General features: G+C 46.1%; 1 protein-coding gene across 5 annotated transcripts in view; it reads left to right on the forward strand.

Annotated features, from left to right (window-relative positions):
* COL14A1 (collagen type XIV alpha 1 chain) overlaps positions 1 to 21,379 on the forward strand; it is a 430,812-nt gene that overhangs the window by 165,204 nt on the left and 244,229 nt on the right. For all 5 annotated transcript variants that reach the window (XM_068237960.1, XM_068237964.1, XM_068237961.1 and 2 more), the window contains one exon: positions 20,202 to 20,317. In XM_068237960.1, coding sequence (XP_068094061.1) covers positions 20,202 to 20,317 — 116 coding nt within the window. The remainder of the gene's footprint in view (positions 1 to 20,201; positions 20,318 to 21,379) is intronic.

Consider the following 21,379-nt stretch of genomic DNA (forward strand, 5'->3'; position numbering starts at 1 on the left):
CTGTCATTCTCTATCTAAACAGGGGTCCCTGCTGTCACTCACTATTTAACTGGGGGTCCCTGCTGTCACTCACTATTTAACTGGGGGTCCCTGCTGTCACTATCTAAACGGGGGTCCCTGCTGTCACTCACTATCTAACTGGGGGTCCCTGCTGTCACTCACTATCTAACTGGGGGTCCCTGCTGTCACTCACTATCTAACTGGGGTCCCTACTGTCACTCACTATTTAACTGGGGGTCCCTGCTGTCACTCACTACCCAACTGGGGTCCCTGCTGTCACTCACTACCCAACTGGGGGTCCCTGTCACTCACTACCTAACTGGGGGGTGCCTGTCACTACCTAACTGGGGGGTCCCTGTTGTCACTACCTAAACTGGGGGCTCCTGTCACTGCCTACACTGGGGGGCTCATGTCACTAACTGAACTGGGGGGCTCCTGTCACTACCTAAACTGGGGTACTCCTGGCGCTACCTTAACTAGGGGGCACCTGTCGCTACCTAAACTATCCATGCCAGCCAGCCCAGCATCACCACCAGCCAACCAGCCCAGAATCACTATCAAAAAGGCCACAGCATCACCACCAGTCAGGCCAGCATTTACTTCAACCAGTTAAGCACAGCCCAGCATCACTGCCAGCCAACCCAGCCACAACATCGGCCACAGCATCACTGCCAGCCAGGCCACAGCATCACTGCCAGGCCTTTCAGCTGACACATCATCCCCAATCCAGCCAAAAACAGTATTGCCAGGTACAGCAGCCAGTAGAGGACAATTCAGAAGCCAGGTGAGAGGTGTCTACCATATTAAGGGGGCATTCTGCCTATTTACAGTATGTGAAATGCTGTCTATTTATGTGCCTCATGACTGCTGAATTTGCCTTGTTGGGGGCCTCATGATTGCTGAATTTGTCTTGTTGAGGGCCTCAAGATTGCTGAATTTGTCTTGTTGGGTGCCTCATGATTTGTTGGGGGCCTCGTGATTGCTGAATTTGTCTTGTTGGGGGCCTCACGCTTGCTGACTTTGTCATGTTGGGGGCCTCATGATTGCTGAATTTGTCTTGTTGGGGGCCTCATGATTTCTGAATTTGTCTTGATAGGGGCCTCATGATTGCTGAATTTGTCTTGTTGGGGGTCACATGATTGCTAACTGCGAGACTATGGGAAAAGCTGAATCATCATATGAGACAATACAGAGAGTGCAGAATTATTAGGCAAATGAGTATTTTTACCACATCATCCTCTTTATGCATGTTGTCTTACTCCAAGCTGTATAGGCTCGAAAGCCTACTACCAATTAAGCATATTAGGTGATGTGCATCTCTGTAATGAGAAGGGGTGTGCTCTAATGACATCAACACCCTATATCAGGTGTGCATAATTATTAGGCAACTTCCTTTCCTTTGGCAGAATGGGTCAAAAGAAGGACTTGACAGGCTCAGAAAAGGTCAAAAATAGTGAGATATCTTGCAGAGGGATGCAGCACTCTTAAAATTGCAAAGCTTCTGAAGCATGATCATCGAACAATCAAGTGTTTCATTCAAAATAGTCAACAGGGTCGCAAGAAGCGTGTGGAAAAACCAAGGCGCAAAATAACTGCCCATGAACTGAGAAAAGTCAAGCGTGCAGCTGCCAAGATGCCACTTGCCACCAGTTTGGCCATATTTTAGAGCTGCAACATCACTGGAGTGCCCAAAAGTACAAGGTGTGCAATACTCAGGGATATGGCCAAGGTAAGAAAGGCTGAAAGACGACCACCACTGAACAAGACACATAAGCTGAAACGTCAAGACTGGGCCAAGAAATATCTCAAGACTGATTTTTCTAAGGTTTTATGGACTGATGAAATGAGAGTGAGTCTTGATGGGCCAGATGGATGGGCCTGTGGCTGGATTGGTAAAGGGCAGAGAGCTCCAGTCCGACTCAGACGCCAGCAAGGTGGAGGAGGAGTACTGGTTTGGGCTGGTATCATCAAAGATGAGCTTGTGGGGCCTTTTCGGGTTGAGGATGGAATCAAGCTCAACTCCCAGTCCTACTGCCAGTTTCTGGAAGACACCTTCTTCAAGCAGTGGTACAGGAAGAAGTCTGCATCCTTCAAGAAAAACATGATTTTCATGCAGGACAATGCTCCATCACACGCGTCCAAGTACTCCACAGTGTGGCTGGCAAGAAAGGGTATAAAAGAAGAAAAACTAATGACATGGCCTCCTTGTTCACCTGATCTGAACCTCATTGAGAACCTGTGGTCCATCATAAAATGTGAGATTTACAAGGAGGGAAAACAGTACACCTCTCTGAACAGTGTCTGGGAGGCTGTGGCTGCTGCTTCACACAATGTTGATGGTGAACAGATCAAAACACTGACAGAATCCATGGATGGCAGGCTTTTGAGTGTCCTTGCAAAGAAAGGTGGCTATATTGGTCACTGATTTGTTTTTGTTTTGTTTTTGAATGTCAGAAATGTATATTTGTGAATGTTGAGATGTTATATTGGTTTCACTGGTAAAAATAAATAATTGAAATGGGTATATATTTGTTTTTTGTTAAGTTGCCTAATAATTATGCACAGTAATAGTCACCTGCACACACAGATATCCCCCTAAAATAGCTAAAACTAAAAACTACTTTCAAAAATATTCAGCTTTGATATTAACCTCCCTGGCGGTTTAATTATTTTGCCAGGGAGGCTGCAATGTGGTTTTTTTTGAATAAAAAAAAAAATATTTCATGCAGCCAACTGAAAGTTGGCTGCATGAAAGCCCACTAGAGGGCGCTCCGGAAGCGTACTTTCGATCGCCTCCGGCAATCGAAAGTAACAAGATAGGCCGCAATGAGCGGCCTATCTTGTTTCGCTTTCCTCGTCGCCATGGCGACGAGCGGAGTGACGTCATGGACGTCAGTCGACGTCCTGACGTCAGAGCCGCCCGATCCAGCCCCTAGCGCCGGCCGGAACTGTTTGTTCCGGCTGCGCTGGGCTCGGGCGGCTGGGGGGACCCTCTTTCGCCGCTGCACGCGGCGGATCGCCGCGGAGCGGCGGCGATCGGACAGCACACGCGGCTGGCAAAGTGCCGGCTGCGTGTGCTGCTTTTTACAGAATGTAAATCGGCCCAGCAGGGCCTGAGCGGCGACCTCCGGCGGCATACCCCGAGCTCAGCTCGGGATTACCGCCAAGGAGGTTAATGAGTTGTTTGGGTTCATTGAGAACATGGTTGTTCAATAATCAAATTTATTTCTCAAAAATACAACTTGCCTAATAATTCTGCACTCCCTGTAGCATTAAACCTACTTTTTTAGCTTTTTAAAACAGAAAATAAAACTGGGAGGTTCTAAAAAAATGAATATATTTTTTTCAGGAGTAGGATGGATGAAATTGTTTATCTTTTCAGTTTTTCAACTTGGATTTTCTATAATGTTCATGTATGTGTTAAAACGTTGGTATAGTATTTAGTTTAAATTGCTGTTGCCACTTTGCGATAGATAAGTGACTTGTGGGTTGCAGTTTGGGCCTCCAAAAAGTTTGCCACCACTGTCCTAATCTAATGTACGATTGGCCTCACCCATGGCCATGCCCACTCACTGCATGACCACGCCCATTTTTTGCCGCACATAGCCCCCACCTAGTGCCCCCAGGTGCCTTCGATCTCCAAGGACCCTAGGAACGCCCCTGTTAGGAACACCAAACTAATACGGTGTTTGACCCCCTTTCGCCTTCAGAACTGCATTCATTCTATGTGGTATTGATTCAACAAGGTGCTGAAAAGCATTCTTTAGCAATGTTGGCCCACATTTATAGGATAGCATCCTGCAGTTGATGGAGATTTGTGGAATGCACATCCAGGGCACAAAGCTCCCGTTCCATCCTACCCCAAAGATGCTCTATTGGGTTGAGATCTGGTGACTGTGAGGGCCATTTTAGTACAGTGAACTTATTGTCATGTTTAAGAAACCAATTTGAAATGATTCGAGCTTGGTGACATGGTGCATTTATCCTGCTGGAAGTAGCCATCAGAGGATGGGTGCATGGTGGTCATGAAGGGATGGCCATGGTCAGAAACAATGCTCAGGTAGCCCGTGGCATTTAAACGATGCCCAATTGGCACTAAGGGGCCTAAAGTGTGCCAAGAAAACATCCCCCACACCATTACACCACCACCACCAGCCTGCACAGTGGTAACAAGGCATGATAGATCCATGTTCTCCTTCTGTTTACGCCAAATTCTGACTCTATCGAGACTCATCAGACCAGGCAAAATTTTTCCAGTCTATAACTGTCCAATTTTGGTGAGCTTGTGCAAATTGTAGCCTCTTTTTCCTATTTATAGTGGAGATGAGTGGTACCCGGTGGGGTCTTCAGCTGTTGTAGCCCATCCGCCTCAAGGTTGTGCGTGTTGTGGCTTCAATCAGTCGGCCCATTCTCCTCTGACTTCTAGCATCAACAAGGCATTTTCAACCACAGGACTGCCGCATACTGGATGTTTTTCCTTTTTCACAACAATCTTTGTAAACCCAAGAAATGGTTGTGCTTGAAAATCTCAGTAACTGAGCAGATTGTGAAATACTCAGACTGGCCCCTCTGGCACCAACAACCATGGCATGCTCAAAATTGCTTAACCCTCCTGGCGGTTTGTCAAAATCCGCCAGGGGGCAGCAAATACGTTTTTAAAAAAAAAAAATTTTTCTTCATGTAGCGAGACGAGGTCTCGCTACATGATAGCCGCTGCTCAGCGGCATCCCCCCAGCTCAAAGAACGGGATCTCCTGGAGGGCTTCGCCCGTCGCCATGGCGACGGGGCGGGATGACGTCACCGACGTCATCGGCATCGTGACGCCAAAAGGGACTCCGATCCACCCCACAGCGCTGCCTGGCACTGATTGGCCAGGCAGCGCACGGGGTCTGGGGGGGCGGGTGCGGCGACGCGTATAGCGGCGGATCGGCGGGTAGCGGCGGCGATCGGGCACTGCACGCAGCTAGCGAAGTGCTAGCTGCGTGCAGCAAAAAAAAAAACATTATGCAAATCGGCCCAGCGGGGCCTGAGCGGTGCCTCCCGGCGGCATAGCCCGTGCTCAGCACGGGCTTACCGCCAGGGAGGTTAAATCAGCTTCCTTTCCCATTCTGACATTTAGTTTGGAGTTCAGGAGATTGTCTTGACCAGGGCCACATCCCTAAATGCATTGAAGCGACTGCCATGTGATTGGTTGATTAGATAATTGCATTAATGAGAAATTGAACACGTGTTCCTAATAATCCTTTAGGTGAGTGTATATGTATTATAGTCACCTGAAGCCTGTAGGATGAGGCACTTCAGAGTAGCAAGACAGTCCAGGACACTTCCAGAGATAGCGTAATCTTTAGACAAGCCGGTGTCAGTCCAGGCAGCGTTCATGCAAGTCCATGTCCAACCAGAGGTCGATCCAGGCAGCTAGTAGGCATAGTCCAGGTACAATAGCAGAGTGGGAAACATGTAATCCAGTAAAGAAATCGTAGTCAGGATACAAGGCAGTAGTCGGCAACAAGAATCACTCAGAGGCTAAACGTGATCAGGATACAAGGCAGAGTCGGCAACAGGGATCAATAGTTTTGTGAGCGCATACCCAGCAACAAGGCAAAGCTAAATGCTATCACAGGCGATAACTGGGGGCGCTCACCATGCTTAAATACATGGACTAACCAATCAGAAACAAATGTAAAATCTTAATAAACAATTTGGCCCGCGACTTAGACTAAGTTTAGGATTTTGGCCCCTTACATGATTGTGTTTGACACCTCTGCTTTACACAAAGGCCAGTTTCACAATGTAGCTGTGTGTTGGCGGTGTGATGTCCCGCCCCACTGCATTGCACGGTGCACCCCAACGCACGAAATCACAAACACATGAACTTGCAGCAGAGTGCCCCGGCAGGGTCATATGCATAGCACCACCCCCCGATCAGTGATGTACTCACTGCTGGACAGGAAGTATGTCATTGGGATTTCTAGGGGTTTCCGTCTTATTTCCAATTTTTTGCGCATGCGTGCCGCACCATTGCCGCCAACATTTTTAAAATGTATGTATCGACCATAGACTTCAATGCCTTCTGCTGCCATGGTAGTCGGCCGGTAAAACACTGTTAACTGCGGTGAATCAGAAACTTCTGGCTCAATGTGCTGCAATGCGGTAAGTGTGCTAGGGTATCCGCAACACAGGTTTCCAGTGCAAGTATAAAAGGGGCCACAAACTGAACTGGACAACTGCTTGTCTTTGGGACAAATAATAAAGTGTGAATGAGCTCCAAGTGTCTCTTTTGATACTAGTCACCTAAAAAGGATTTGGTTAGCCATATAGATTGCAGACTTAATAGCAATGCCAATATGCAGCTTCTGATGCTATTGCTGCAGGAGCAAAATATCTAATTTTGCCCTTAATATACAGTACAGGATTAAAGAGAAACCATAACCAAAAATTGAACTTCATCCCAGTTAGTAGCTGATACCCCCTTTCCCATGAGAAATATTTTCCTTTTCTCAAACAGATAATCAGGGGGCGCTGTATGGCTGAAAATCAAATCGCTAGGGATATCAAATCTAACCCAAAAAAGTTTTACAAGTACATCAACTCTAAAAAAAGAAAGGTTGACTGTATAGGAATCCTAAAGGATGAGGGTGGGAACTCAATGGTGGACGACCAAGGTAAGGCAGAGTTATTAAATGCTTTCTTTGCTTCTGTCTTCACAAAGGAAACAGCACTGTTGCAAATTACAGAGGCAGAAGAGTCTCAATCTTCTAACTGTAATATTAAATACTTAAATAGGAAGAAGTAAAGGCAAGACTAAATAAATTAAAAATAGACAAGGCACCTGGCCCGGATGGCATGCATCCTCGGGTCCTAAGAGAATTAAGTTCAGTTATAGCTAAGCCCCTTTATCTTATCTTTTGTGACTCTCTTCCAACTAGCAGAGTCCCAGTGGATTGGCGTACAGCCCACGTTTTCCCATTATTTAAGAAGGGCAAAAAATCTGATCCAGGAAATTATAGACCTGTAAGCTTAACATCAGTTGTATGCAAACTATTTGAGGGGTTACTAAGATATACTATACATGACTTCATAGTAGAAAATAATCTTATTTCTCAGCATCAACATGGGTTTACTAAAGACAGGTCCTGTTTGACTAACATGCTCAGCTTTTATGAGGTAGTGAATGCTAATATGGATATTGGGAATGCTGTAGATGTGATATACTTGGACTTTGCAAAGGCCTTCGACACTGTTCCCCACAGAAGTCTGGTGCAAAAGTTGAGGATGCAATTACTGGGGAAGAGTTTGTGTGCTTGGATAGGGAACTGGCTAATGGACAGAAAACAAAGAGTTGTGGTCAATGGATCGTACTCAAAATGGGAGACTGTTAGCAGTGGGGTCCCACAGGGGTCTGTACTGGGTCCAGTGCTCTTCAATTTATTTATTAATGACCTAGTAGATGCAGTAGTGAGCAATGTTGCTATTTTTGCAGATGATACAAAATTGTGCAGAATCATCAACTCTCAGGAAGATAGTGTCATATTGCAACAGGATCTGGATAGGATGGCTATATGGGCACATACATGGCAGATGAAATTCAATGTTGACAAATGTAAAGTCATGCATTTTGGTCGTACCAATGGTCTAGCACCATACAAAATAAATGGGATACAGTTGGGAACATCAAACTTGGAGAAGGACTTAGGAGTACTCATCGACAACAAGTTAAATAATCGTACTCAATGCCAAGCCGCTGCAGCTAAAGCGAACAAAATTTTGGGATGCATTAAAAGGGAAATAAAAACTCGAGATGCTAGCATAATATTGCCCCTGTTTAACTCTCTAGTAAGGCCACATCTGGAATATGGAATTCAGTTCTGGGCACCACATTACAAAAAAGATATTGCAGTTTTAGAGCAGGTGCAGAGACGAGCTACAAAATTGATACGTGGGATGGAAGGTCTCGCTTACCAAGAAAGGTTAGATAAACTGGGTTTATTTAGTCTAGAGAAAAGACGCCTTAGAGGAGATCTAATTAACATGTATAAATACATTAGAGGGCAATATAATAGCTTGGCGGATGAGCTTTTTGTCCCTAGGCCTTCTCAAAGGACTAGAGGACATGAGCTGCGCATGGAGGAAAAACGTTTTAGCCATTTATTTAGGAAAGGGTTCTTTACAGTAAGAGTGGTTAAGATGTGGAATGCATTGCCACAGGAAGTCGTTATGGCAAACTCTATACCTGCATTTAAAGGGGGCTTAGATGCTTTCCTTGCGTTGAAAGACATCCATGGCTACAATTACTAGGTTATGCCTAATGATGTTGATCCAGGGATTTTATCTGATTGCCATCTGGAGTCAGGAAGGAATTTTTCCCATTTGGGGCTAATTGGACCATGCCTGGTGGGTTTTTTTTCGCCTTCCTCTGGATCAACAGGGGTATGTGGGGGACGGGCTGGAGTTGTACTTTGTACTGGTTGAACTCGATGGACGTATGTCTTTTTTCAGCCAAAATAACTATGTAACTATGTGATGAAACCCCTCCCACAGTGTGATGTCAGGACCATGGTCTTGACATCACACTGTGGGAGCCTTGTTGCATTGTGGGAAATAACAGCTGTTTCCAGCTGCTCCCAAAGGTGCATCATCTCTTTCCACAGACATTACCTGCCAGCAGTAAACATGTCGCCATGTGATAAATGTTAGAATGTAAATCAGGAAGAGGAAAGCTTTTACAATGGGCAAACACTGACTAAATCATTTATACATAATTATTGTTAAAATTAAGCACTTTTTCATTACGTCATTTTCACTGGAGTTCCTCTTTAATAAGACCACACTTGAGAATGCATCTTGGTTTTCAGTACCTATTTATGGAAAGCATCTGGAACTTGAAAGGGTTGGGTTATTAGGAGGCATTGAAGATCACCGCTGAACTAAATGTATTTACACTTAAGAAGAGTTCCTAAATGGGAAATAGGATCACCTTGTACAAATATATAAATGGCCCATAGAAAAAAAAAGTTGTTGACTTTAGGCTATGTTCACAGTGGGACGTTGCTGTGCGATGTAACGGTGGCATTGTAGCGTACAGTATTGCTCACAATCCATCTCCTACCATAGTCATAGTCTAATGTCCTACCATATTATTATTATGTGTTTCTATAGCACTGACATCTTCTGCAGCACTTTACAGAGTACATAGTCGTCACTGACTGTCCTCAGAGGAGCTCACATTCTAATCCCTGTCTAAGGTCATGTTTGGGGGGAGGTAACCAATTAAGGTATTAGTACATTTATTGGAAGAAAACCAACAAGTAGAATTGCTAACCTGCAACTCTAGCATTGCAGGACAAGAGTGTTTTTTAAGGGAACCTGCAGTGAGAAGGATATGGTGGTTGCCATATTTTTCCTTTTAAACAATCGTTTCGGGCCTATCCATTCCCCTTTGTCAAGGCATAAGCAGGCAAACATGACGGCCAGGTGACTTACATGATGTGTGTGCTGGAGCAATAAAAGTCACATTGTTCCTGAACGAGACTGTGTGAACTATCCTTGATTGTAGGTATTATTAAAGACATTGATCATCCCTATTTATTTCATTCAGCAGTAGAGATGGCAGCTTGCTGCAGCATGATTTGCCAGAAGTGAGCTTCCATCCCATAATGCCCAGCATGACCTCGGAATTCAGCTGGCCAATAGACCTAGGGTTTGCCATGGTGACCACATTTGCAAACCTTCGTTCCCATTGGACCTTGGAGGGTCACAACATCTTCTTGCCAGCTGACTTCAGGTCAGAGGTCATTTTGGCCATTATGGGGATAAACTTTGCCCTAAGCCAAACTCCTGCCAATGGCAAACTACCATCTTTATTCAGCAGCTGAAATCTGACTGTTCACTTTGGTTGTTGGCCGCATTTTTGCTTCAGTTTCTTTTGCACCAATCTTGGTACATTCAACGCGTTGTGTTTAGATTGTGCTGAGAATGTGTATTCCAGATTCACACAGGTGTGAGGGGGACCTGTAGCTGCTGTCAGTTGTTATGCAACAGCCTCCAGATTTCTCACTCTCGGGCTGATGGGAGCGTTTTCCACGTGGCAGGAAGGTGTTGCAGCTTGCTGCTGGTTGCCTGAGGTGGTGAGATTATGAGTTCTGCAGATATAACGTTTATTGCGTAGGCTTGTGCGCGCCCTGACACAAGCACGCGACATGCATTGCCCAGCTGGCCACACTGGGACCTATTTATAAAGCTTTTAACAGGTGTCACAGCATTTTTTTTGGTGAAAAAAAAAGTTTGTGGTGTCTTTCAAGTTTGTTGTGGCGTTTCATTTCATCAATACAAAGTTATAGCTTTTTCATCTTTGAATATTCTGTATATTTTATTAGAGCTGCGTTTTATCCACTTTAGGGTGTTCCACTTTTCCAAGTTCACCAGTAAAAGTACCTCTTTCTGTCTTAAAGTGAACCCGAGGTGAGAGTGATATGGAGGCTGTCATATTTGTTACCTTTTAATCAATACCAGTTGCCTGACAGCCCTGCTTATCTATTTGGCTGCAGAAGTGTCTGACCTACACCAGAAACGAGCATGCAGCTAATCTTGACAGATCTGACAATAACGTCAGAAACACCTGATCTGCTGCATGCTTGTTCAGGGGCTATAGCTAAAAGTATTAGAGGCAGAGGATCAGCTGGACAGCCAGGCAACTGGTATTGCTTAACCTGCTGAGTGGTCTGGACGAGCTCAGCTCGTCCAACACCGCCGGAGGCTGCCGCTCAGGCCCTGCTGGGCCGATTTTAATGAAATAAAAAGCAGCACACGCAGCCGGCACTTTGCCAGCCGCGTGTGCTGCCTGATCGCCGCTGCAGCGCGGCGATCCGCCGCGTGCAGCGGCGAAAGAGGGTCCCCCCAGCCGCCCGAGCCCAGCGTAGCCGGAACAAACAGTTCCGGCCAGCGCTAAGGGCTGGATCGGAGGCGGCTGACGTCAGGACGTCGGCTGACGTCCATGACGTCACTCCGCTCGTCGCCATGGCGACGAGGTAAGCGAAACACGGAAGGCCGCTTATTGCGGCCTTCCGTGTTACTTCTGGCCGCCGGAGGCGATCGGAAGAACGCCTCCGGAGCGCCCTCTAGTGGGCTTTCATGCAGCCAACTTTCAGTTGGCTGCATGGAATAGTTTTTTTTTTATTTTAAAAAACCCTCCCGCAGCCGCCCTGGCGATTTTATCAGAACGCCAGGGTGGTTAAAAGGAAATAAATATGGCAGCCTCCGTAAACCTCTTACCTTGGGTTCACTTTAAATAAATGCAGATGCACAAACGTTACTTAATATTCCCTATTAAATTTATGAAACAAGCAGATCGAAGCCCTTTTAGGCTAAACTTCTATCTCATTTTTTTCCCACTTTTCTCACCTCAATTATCAAGTACAGCATTGAGACAAATCTAAAGTGTGTACGAAGCTCTTTCACACTTGGACGTTGCGTTGCAGGGGACGTTAAGGTCACATAACGCCCCTCTAACGCAATGCATGCTGGTGCTAAAGGTGGACGCTACATAGAGCCGCTTTATGCGGCTCTTGGTGCGCCGTTTTCGTTCAATAGTGATAGAACGAAAACGGCGCATGTGTCAAAAGACTGTGGAGACCACGTGATTGGAGCACTCCGCATCAAGTGGTCCCGCCAGCCAATAAGCGGCCGCTCCAGGAAGTAAACACTGCAGTGCAGTGAATATTAATTAGCCATGTGGCTATGCACCATAGCTGACTCTCCCCTCCTCCTCGCCTGCACTCAAAAAACATAAAAACAACATTACTGAGCATGTGCAAACAGTCTGACGCGGCTAAAACCACGTATAACGCACAGCATGCTGCACTTTCCCAGAACATGCAGCATTACACTGCGATGCAACGTGGGCACTGTGAACAGCCCATTGATTTTTCATTACTGTGCGGTGGGCTGTGTTACAGGCTGCTCTAACCTGCGCCTGTAACGTCCCAGTGTGAAAGCAGCCTAAAGTATGCTAACCCGCATCAAAGCTACCTAAGGTCAGTGCTCCGACGTGGTTCTCCAGAACTAAATGTGCCCCCAGTAGTAGGAGGTCCCCCTCCATGCAGAATATTCACAAGCTGAGCGTGCTGGAAGTTCGGCCCTCTCTTCAAGAGACTCTGTAAATAATAAAAGTCCCCTGGTGGGTACTTAACTCAGGAGGGGGAAGCCTCAGGGTCCCAGTGAGGCTTCCCCCATTCCTGTAGCTGCAGGCAATCCAGCACTGGCTCCCCCGAAGCGTCCCACAATCCTCAAGGCTTGATATATTCATCTTACCTGGCTCCATTGGTTTGCGGCGGCGCTGTTGCGGCTCTCAGCACGGAAATAGACAGAAATAGCCAATTCCAGTCGGATCCGCTCTACTGCGTAGGCACAGGCGTCTCACACCTGCGCAGTACAGCTAACCCGACTAGAATCGGCTACTTCCTTCTATTTCCAAGACCAGAGCAGCAACTGTGCCTGCGCTGGAGCCGGAAAGGTAAATATTTACATGCTCGCCGTTCCTGGACCCGCAGCAAGACCACCGTGGGACAGAGGAGGACAGGGAAGCCTCGATAGGTTCCAGAGGCTTCCCCCTACTGAAGTTAGTACCCCCAGGGGCATATTTTTTAATACAGATTCTCTTTCAGCCTGTCACAACGTCTCCTCACTATGACTACCACTAGTGGCATCACGTAATGAAAGATGCCACTAGAGGGCATCATAGAGAGGAGGTGCTCAGGCCCGGATTTACATCACAGGAGCCTATAGACACAGATGTCCTGGCACCCTAGACTTCACCCTCCATGAGCCTTCAAACCCCCGCCGATCTGCACCGTAAGTGTGCTGGCTGTTCCAGCTGTCACTTCTCCCTTACGTCCCTTGCCCGTCATATGTAGCTACAGGTGCCCCTTAGTATTAGATAGCCAGAGCTATCCTTGGTATTAAGTAGCTAGAGGTTCCACCAAGTATTAGGTAGCTAGAGATGCTCCCAACTGAAGGGAGATCTGGTCAGTGGAATGCAGAGTCCCGGGTGAGTAATCTCATTTATACTCTGCTCGGGACTCTGCATATGGAGGGAGGGAGGCACTGGGGGAGGGGAATGGGCTGCGTTTCCATCATCAGGCGTCTGTAGGCATGTGCCTACAGTGCCTTATGATAAATCCAGCCCTGGAGGTGCTAGATCAGGCTGAAGAGAGATAGTGGTGGCGCTAAGAGGTGATGCTCCAACACGATGCTCTCGAAAATACACTGCAATGGCTGAGCGAGCGAGGGGGGGGGGGGGGGGACTCAGAGAAGTACAGGTGCGCCCTCAGGACTCTGGTGCCTCCCGAGCCTCTGCCTCGGCCCTGCCTAAGTTAAGCAGAGATATGTTCATGCTGGATCCACAGACCTCTGTGCATTGTCCATTCCTCTGCTTGTTCTCCATCCTATCCCCATTATCACTCCTTAAAAATGTGAACATTTGACTTAATGCTTGGGGAACCAGGAGAGGAATGGACAATGCACGGACGTATGTGGATTCAGCATGGACGTACCTTTGGGCTTACCTTAGGTAGATTTTCTTTGGGTCAGGTGTGCTTTAAGGAGTTACTCTACAGGTGCAATGAAACAATGTCTAGAACAGAGAAATACATGCAGTTGAAGTTAGGCCCCGTTTACACTTAATCAGTTGCTCTCAGTTATAACTTAAAGGACAACTGATTTTCAAAGTAAGTTCCATGTTTTCCTATGGCATCTTTCACACTTAAAGAGGAACTCCAGTGAACATTTTACTGTTGGCAGGTGATGTAACTGCTGCATGGTTTTTGGCAGTTGGAAACAACTGTAACAGCTATTTTCCACAATGCAACAAGGTTCACAGACAGGAAACTGCCAAAAAAAGTACGTACCTTTCTTGTGGGAGGGGTTTCTTGTGGGAGGGGTTTCACCACAATATCAGTCATACCGCGCCCCCGGATGGTCTGTTTGTGAAAAAGAAATAGATTTCTCATGTAAAAGGGGCATCAGCTACTGATTGGGATAAAGTTCAATTTTTGGTCGGAGTTTCTCTTTAACGCGTTTTAACTGAAATCTTTTTCACAATGCACTGCTATGGAGAAGAAAAACAACGCGTACCAACTGATTAAGTGTAAACGTAGTCTTACCTTTTATTTTTGTTAATAGAAGTATTGTAGAGAGAAACTGTTACTAGCTGCAGAGTTCTTGTCGATTGAATTTTTATATTTTTGTGTCTTGACTTTAGTTTAGCTCGAAGCTGGTGGTGGGTAGGGGAATTCCAATGCTTATAGAGGCCAGTATTTCTCACTGTTCAGCCCTGCACAGAGTCACCTCTCATAGGTCCGAGTGGCACTGATTGAGGAGTTTTAGCCCATAAGCACTGGGATTCCCCCTGCAAAATCACCAGGTTACATAGAGGTGATGTCATCCTCAGGAGTGGGGTCATCGAGAAGTGGGGAGACATGCAGAGCTGAGTGTATGGGTGGGTGGCCATACACTCGTTAGATTAGCAGCAGATAGATCATCAGGTAGATTTTCTGATCTGATGTGTTTAGGAACATTTTTTACTAGGAACAGATTTCCAATAGATTTCAGTATGAAATCTATTGAAAATCGATCTGATGGCATTTTGTTGCCATCAGATTTCCATTAGGTCCAATGCAAAATGATAAGCCATCAAATTTAGGCTCAAGAGATAAGCCTAAATTTTCCAACATGTCAGATCGATTTAAATCGATCGAAATCGGCCGCAAAACGATCGATGGATTTCGATCGATCAGACTAAAATCGGCTGAGTGTATTGGCCCCTTAAGTGTAAGTGTAATTATACTTGAGTCTCTGTTATGAGTCTTAACCGCTTAAAGACCGCACGCTTACACCCCCTAGTGATCAGGCTATTGTTTACAATTATGTGCTCTGCAGCTTCAATTGGCGTTGAGTAGTCCTGGGGAGCCGCCGTGTAGTTAAAATTACATAATGAATAAAATTGCTTATTGTTTACAATATTCATTTACAGATTATTTAGTCAATGTTTTATCACCGGTGGTGACATCTTTAGTTTTGCCAGGTAATCTGTGCAGAATGTTAATTTCTGAGAGTTCTATGCATAGAGGCTTTTACCAACTGCTTGCTTGGCAGTTGGAAAAAGCCGTTATTTCCCACAAGTAGGTATCGGCTACTAATTGGGATGAAGTTCAGTCTTGGGTTAAGTTTCCTCTTTATCAATTTTATAATGTCGGTCACCTATGTACAGTGGAGGTTGTGCTTATTCTGATACTAAACTTTGTAACAGTGTGTATAGAACCTTGATCGAAAATATGCCTCTAAAACATTTCCAATACATACTAAGCATTCCCTGCGTTCTTTCTTGTAAACTATCCATCTGCAACAAACACAATTGCTAACTTCCAGTCAGAGCAATATCCTGCCTCTATCTGGCCAGCAGACGCTTGTCAGCCAATCAGGTGCACTGTCATACACCCTTTGCCTGCTGTACCATACCTAGCAGGAATTACATAGATTAGCATTCAGGTGGGAGGCTTCGGTTGGACGCAATCGTGAATTGCGTCGTTTAACAGGGACGCCCCGTGTAGGCACATCTCCCACACGGTCCCCTCCCTAACCACTCACCTGTCAACCGCATCGTAGAAGCTGCAAAAAATAAAATTTAAAATCACAAACACTGGTCCACATGACAGCCCAGGGGCCCCAGGTCTCTCTCACTCACTGGGGCCCCCAAACCACCATGCGACACCTAGAGGGAAGTGCGGGCAAGCCCTGGACCTCTCACCTCCAGGGAACTCACCCCACCACCTCTAAACTGAATGCCAACTGCAACAAACACAATTGCTAACTTCCAGTCAGAGCAATATCCTGCCTCTATCTGGCCAGCAGACGCTTGTCAGCCAATCAGGTGCACTGTCATACACCCTTTGCCTGCTGTACCATACCTAGCAGGAATTACATAGATTAGCATTCAGGTGGGAGGCTTCGGTTGGACGCAATCGTGAATTGCGTCGTTTAACAGGGACGCCCCGTGTAGGCACATCTCCCACACGGTCCCCTCCCTAACCACTCACCTGTCAACCGCATCGTAGAAGCTGCAAAAAATAAAATTTAAAATCACAAACACTGGTCCACATGACAGCCCAGGGGCCCCAGGTCTCTGTCACTCACTGGGGCCCCCAAACCACCATGCGACACCGAGAGGGAAGTGCGGGCAAGCCCTGGACCTCTCACCTCCAGGAATGGTGGGGTGAGTTCCCTGGAGGTGAGAGGTCCAGGGCTTGCCCGCAATTCCCTCTAGGTGTTGCATGGTGGTTTGGGGGCCCCAGTGAGTGAGAGAGACCTGGGGCCCCTGGGCTGTCATGTGGACCAGTGTTTGTGAAACTATCCATCTGCACAGCTAATCATCCACATGCAGATATTCTCTCCACTTCAGTACAAAAAAAGTTGTGTCATTTGTTTTCAGGTATATGTTTAATTATTCTCAAACATGACATATCCAGTTTTGGAAGGCTTGAACCAAGCATCTAACATGTTGCAGGCAAATTCAGTGGATAATTCCCTAGTACCCTGACAGGGGTGTAACAGAAAGCCCCTGGATACCCAAGCAAAATTGTAACGGGTCCCCCTAATGACATATGCATTTGCATGCTCTAGTGCTGCATTGGGTCTCCTCTTCCTCCTGGCTCTATTCTGCATACTTGAATGGCAGCATAGAACGTGCGGCTGCCAGGAAGAAGATGAGACCCGACGCATCGCTGGACCAGGTAAATATGCACTGCTCTGCTATGCATACTCTGCAATGTGGGGAGGAGAAGTGGGCTCCCGTAGTCTCCAGTATCAGCTTTCTGCATCAGGGTGTCAATGAGGACTCAAAACAACCAAAAGGAGAGGCTACAGCCTTCAGTGTGCTGATGCCCAACCTTCTCATTTGACATGTCTTTAAAATAATATTTTTGAGGTGCTGCTGATGTTGTGTCCAAATCCATTTTTTTAAACTTAATGTTTAGGCCCCGTTCACACTGCACGCGTTTCCAGCCGCGTTTTGGAAACGCGTGCAGGTGGCCGAAACGCACGACATCAGACATTGCATAGAGTGCAATGTCTGATGTTCACACTGCATGCGTTCCGGACCTGTGCGGTCCGGGAACGCATGCTGCACGCATTTTTTGTAAAAACGCGTGGCTGTCCCATTCACTTTTCAGTGATGGGATCAGCCACGCAACGTACACAAACGCGGATGGCGTGCGTTCGCATGCGTTGCGTTCCGCATGCGTGGCCATCCGCGTTTGTAATGTGAACGGGGCCTCAGAGTAAAGTACATAATCTGCAAAGTGTTTTTGTAGTGAGAGCAAAAGCATGTTTTGAATTTAAAGTGAACTCAAGGTTAGTTACTTACCTGGGTAGAAGGATGCCTCTGGCTAGTCCACTTTTTTGTTGGGGGGGCGCTAGGGTTTGTTTTAAAAAGAATTAAAACCAATGATGCAAGTACACTCCAAGAGATCGAGTCACAATCCTTGTAATAGTGAATGTAGTCCCTTGCTGCCGTTCCACTCTTTGCCTTTCGGCTGCTGTGTCCTTTTGGAACCTGGCCGACTCAGCCAGTGGCGGGATACTGTGCATGCACGGCCCTGGGCCCTGCGCCTCAAACATGCTTTTATCACTGGGAGCGTTTGGCACATGCAGCTTTCTGAGTGGCACAGTGGCTGAAGGGAGACAGTGAGAGACCAGGATGACTACAGGTGGCTAGAGGAAACCCCAGGTGGGTACCTGACTGTCACTTCAGGTTCCCTTTAAAGGACACCCAGGGTGAAGTTAAACTGATAAAAAATTGTATCTATCTTCCTTGTCCTAAAAATTACTTTTTAAGATACTCTACGGTTTTATTTTATGTTTAAATCTACTTTTTAAGTTTTAACTGCTTTATTGTTTACTAGCTGACCCGCATAAGAGGGTAGAGAGCAGGAAGGGGGTATTGGGCACAGCGGCGGGGAGGGGGGTTGAACCCTCCCTCACCTGGGTCCCCCATGTGTGCTCTACCTCCAGCTTAAGCTCAGCAGGAGGCCGCAATAGCAGCATAGGGGGCGATATACAGGCTGGGAACGCGAACAATCACTCGCGTTCCCATGCCTGTCGGCCGGTGACGGCGAAACCGGAAGTCGTCACCGGCGGGTCCTGGGACATCGGAGCGGAGCTGCGAGGGCACCGATCGTCTGCTGGGGGCTGAGGGAAGCCCCAGGTGAGTTCATCTCATTTTTTTTAGGTGACTTAAGGTTCGCTTTAAGCACAGTAGCAGCCACCACTATTAGTAAGAGACAGCGGGCGAGGATGACTCACCTCTTCCGCGTTCCATCGTGCGTTCCACTGTCGTCACTTCCTGCAATGCCGCACACTGTATTGGTGTAATTTGCCTTTTTAAAACAAAAGGAAATCTGCAATAATTCAGCTATAAGTGAACATTTGTGGCTACCCACAATGCACTACTGCTAAATATGCAAATTACCCCTTTTCCCCCTTGGTAAGCCAAGCAAGCATCCTGAGCCGGTGGTGTATAGCAAGCATACAGCTTTAAATTTTACACAGTCATATCAAACCCACATGTAGACAGCCTGTTTCAGACTTTTGATCCTCATCAGTACATGGCAGGGATTGATACGGCTGTATGAGATAGGGCTTGGACCAGTACAACAGAGTAACCAAGCAGCTCAGGGTGACCCAAACCACTCGGAATGTATAGGGGGATAAAAGGGACCAAAAAGACCTCCTACAAAAAAAAGCAAAGCTTGGTGTAATTTGCCTTCCTAAAAGTGAAGGAAATATGCAATAATTCAGCTATAAGTGAACATTTGTGGCTACTCACAATGCACTGCTACTAAACATGCAAATAACCCCTTTTCCCCCTTGGTAAGCCAAGCAAGCATCCAGAGCTGCTGGTGTATAGCAAGCATATAGCTTTACATTTTACACACTCATATCAAACCCACATGTAGACAGCCTGTTTCAGACTTTTGGTCTTCATCAGTACATGGCAGGGATTGATACGGCTGTATGAGATAGGGCTTGGACCAGTACAACAGAGTATCCAAGCAGCTCAGGGTGACCCAAACCACTCGGAATGTATAGGGGGATAAAAGGGACCAAAAAAGTCCTACTAAAAAAAGCAAAGCTTGGTGTAATTTGCCTTCCTAAAACAGAAGGAAATCTGCAATAATTCAGCTATAAGTGAACTTTTGTGATTACCCACAATGCACTGCTTCTAAATATGCAGATAATTCCTTTTCACCCTTGGGAAGTCAAGCAAGCCTACAGCTTTAAGTTTTACACAGTCATATCAAACCCACATGTGACAGCCCTTTTCAGACGTTTGGTCCTCATCAGTATATAGCAGGGATCAATTAGGCTGTATGAGATGGGGCTTGGACCAGTACAACAGAGTAACCAAGCAGCTCAGGGTGACCCAAACCACTAAGAATGTATAGGGGGATAAAAGAGACCAAAAAGCCCTCCTACTAAAAAAAGGAAAGCTTGGTGTAATTTGCCTTCCTAAAACAGAAGCAAATCTGCAATAATTCAGCTATAAGTGAACATTTGTGGTTACCCACAATGCACTGCTACTTAATATGCAAATTATACCCCTTTGCCCTTGGTTTGATATGACACTACTTCTTCTTCTTGCTTGGACCAGCCCCTTCTTCTTGCTTGTCCGGCCCTGGGGGCAGAGCGCTACTTCTTCTTGCTTGAAGATTGAGGCACTTACTCTATTATATATATATATAGATGCTCAATGACACATTAAAGTATGCCAGAGCTAAAATCGATAATCTATTGACCATTTTTATCTCTTTCCTGCTCTCAGAAGCCATTTTCTGCTAGGAAAGTTTTTTATAGTTGGAATTTCTTATCAGTGAGGGTCACACTGTAGTCACTTCCTGTCTGAGTCAGGACTGAGTCAGCCACTTACATACCTGATGTTTAACTCTTTCAGGCAGAGAAATAAATAAAGAAACACAACCTAGTTATTTGTGTGCTAGGCACTGTACATACTCCTGTCTATCTCATCATGTCACATGTCACCTCGGGTATAATTAAGTATAATTATGCAAATGTTTTAAAAGAAAGTAAATAAAAAAAGGACTTATTGTTATTATTTCTAATACATGTTTTATATGCTTTTCTTATCATTACAGAAGAGCTGATAGGATCAAAGTGCACAAAATGAAGTGTCACCACAACTTGCACACGATGATCTTCCTGCCGCTGTTAGCAGTGACTGTATTCCTCTCCAGCCTTGGACAGAGTCAAGGTAATTCTACTGCAAGTGTACCAGTGTACCTGGTAACCCCTTCCCCCAGGTTTATCCGATGTGCAGATGGAACCTTCTCTTTAATAACCATCAGGGAAATGTTTTAGAACTGGTTTGCCTGCTGTGATGATGAAATGTTAATGTGCTGACTTTACTGCTTTCTTCCATTGAGCTGATATTTTCTTCTGCAGGTTTAGGGTCCCGAACTAGTGCTAAAAAAACACCGGCAAATCTTATAGCTAAAAACTGATCAGACATTACTTGTATTTATTCCTGCTGTAAAAAAGTCAACGCTTTCAATTTGCAGATTTTGTTTTATAAATTTGATGCAATATGAATTTAGAGGCTCCTCCCTGGGATGATAGTTTGCTGTTTGTGGGCAAGTTGAATAGCAGTCTGGTTTCTTCCGTCTCTCAAGGATGGATCCGGTTACAAGGGGCAGCACGGTGACCATGGTGAGTGTTGAAGGTTTACCTGTCAGGCTGGCAAGAATCCTTTCCTCCTCCGGTGCCTGTCGTCTTTTTTATTTGTCACTGCGAGAGCCTGCACTATGTGACACCGGTACATGTAGTGATGTCATTATATGCTCCCATGCCATGAGGTACATGTGCTCACGGTGACACAGGAAGTGGCCAGGTGTCGAGCCATGGGATAGGTGAGCCTTCAACACTTACCACAGGAAGGGGCGGGGACATGCTGAAATGTATTGGAAGTAGGTGTACAGTGTGTGGGCAGGTAATAGATCCCTTTGTGATCAGATTCGATCAGAGAGGGATCTATCTAATGATCAGTCTGACAGCAGATAGTTATGCACAGTGCCCTTAACAGTCAGCCAAATAGTACCTGTCTTGGTGGATTGCTGAAGGGTAGGGAGCTGGCATTGGAGGACACTCATACATATGCTATATTATCAACCAAAAGGATCACGTACAATTATTCGGGATGATGGAATTCTTGTATGAGTATGGAGCTTTACAGTTTGGTTGGGATAATAGAATGTGAGCCCTGTGGAGGGACAGCAAAAGGATGTGATTGGCCTTAATGTTCTCTGTAAAGCTCTTG

The sequence above is a fragment of the Hyperolius riggenbachi genome, chromosome 5, assembly GCF_040937935.1.
Source record: "Hyperolius riggenbachi isolate aHypRig1 chromosome 5, aHypRig1.pri, whole genome shotgun sequence".
NCBI lineage: Eukaryota > Metazoa > Chordata > Amphibia > Anura > Hyperoliidae > Hyperolius > Hyperolius riggenbachi.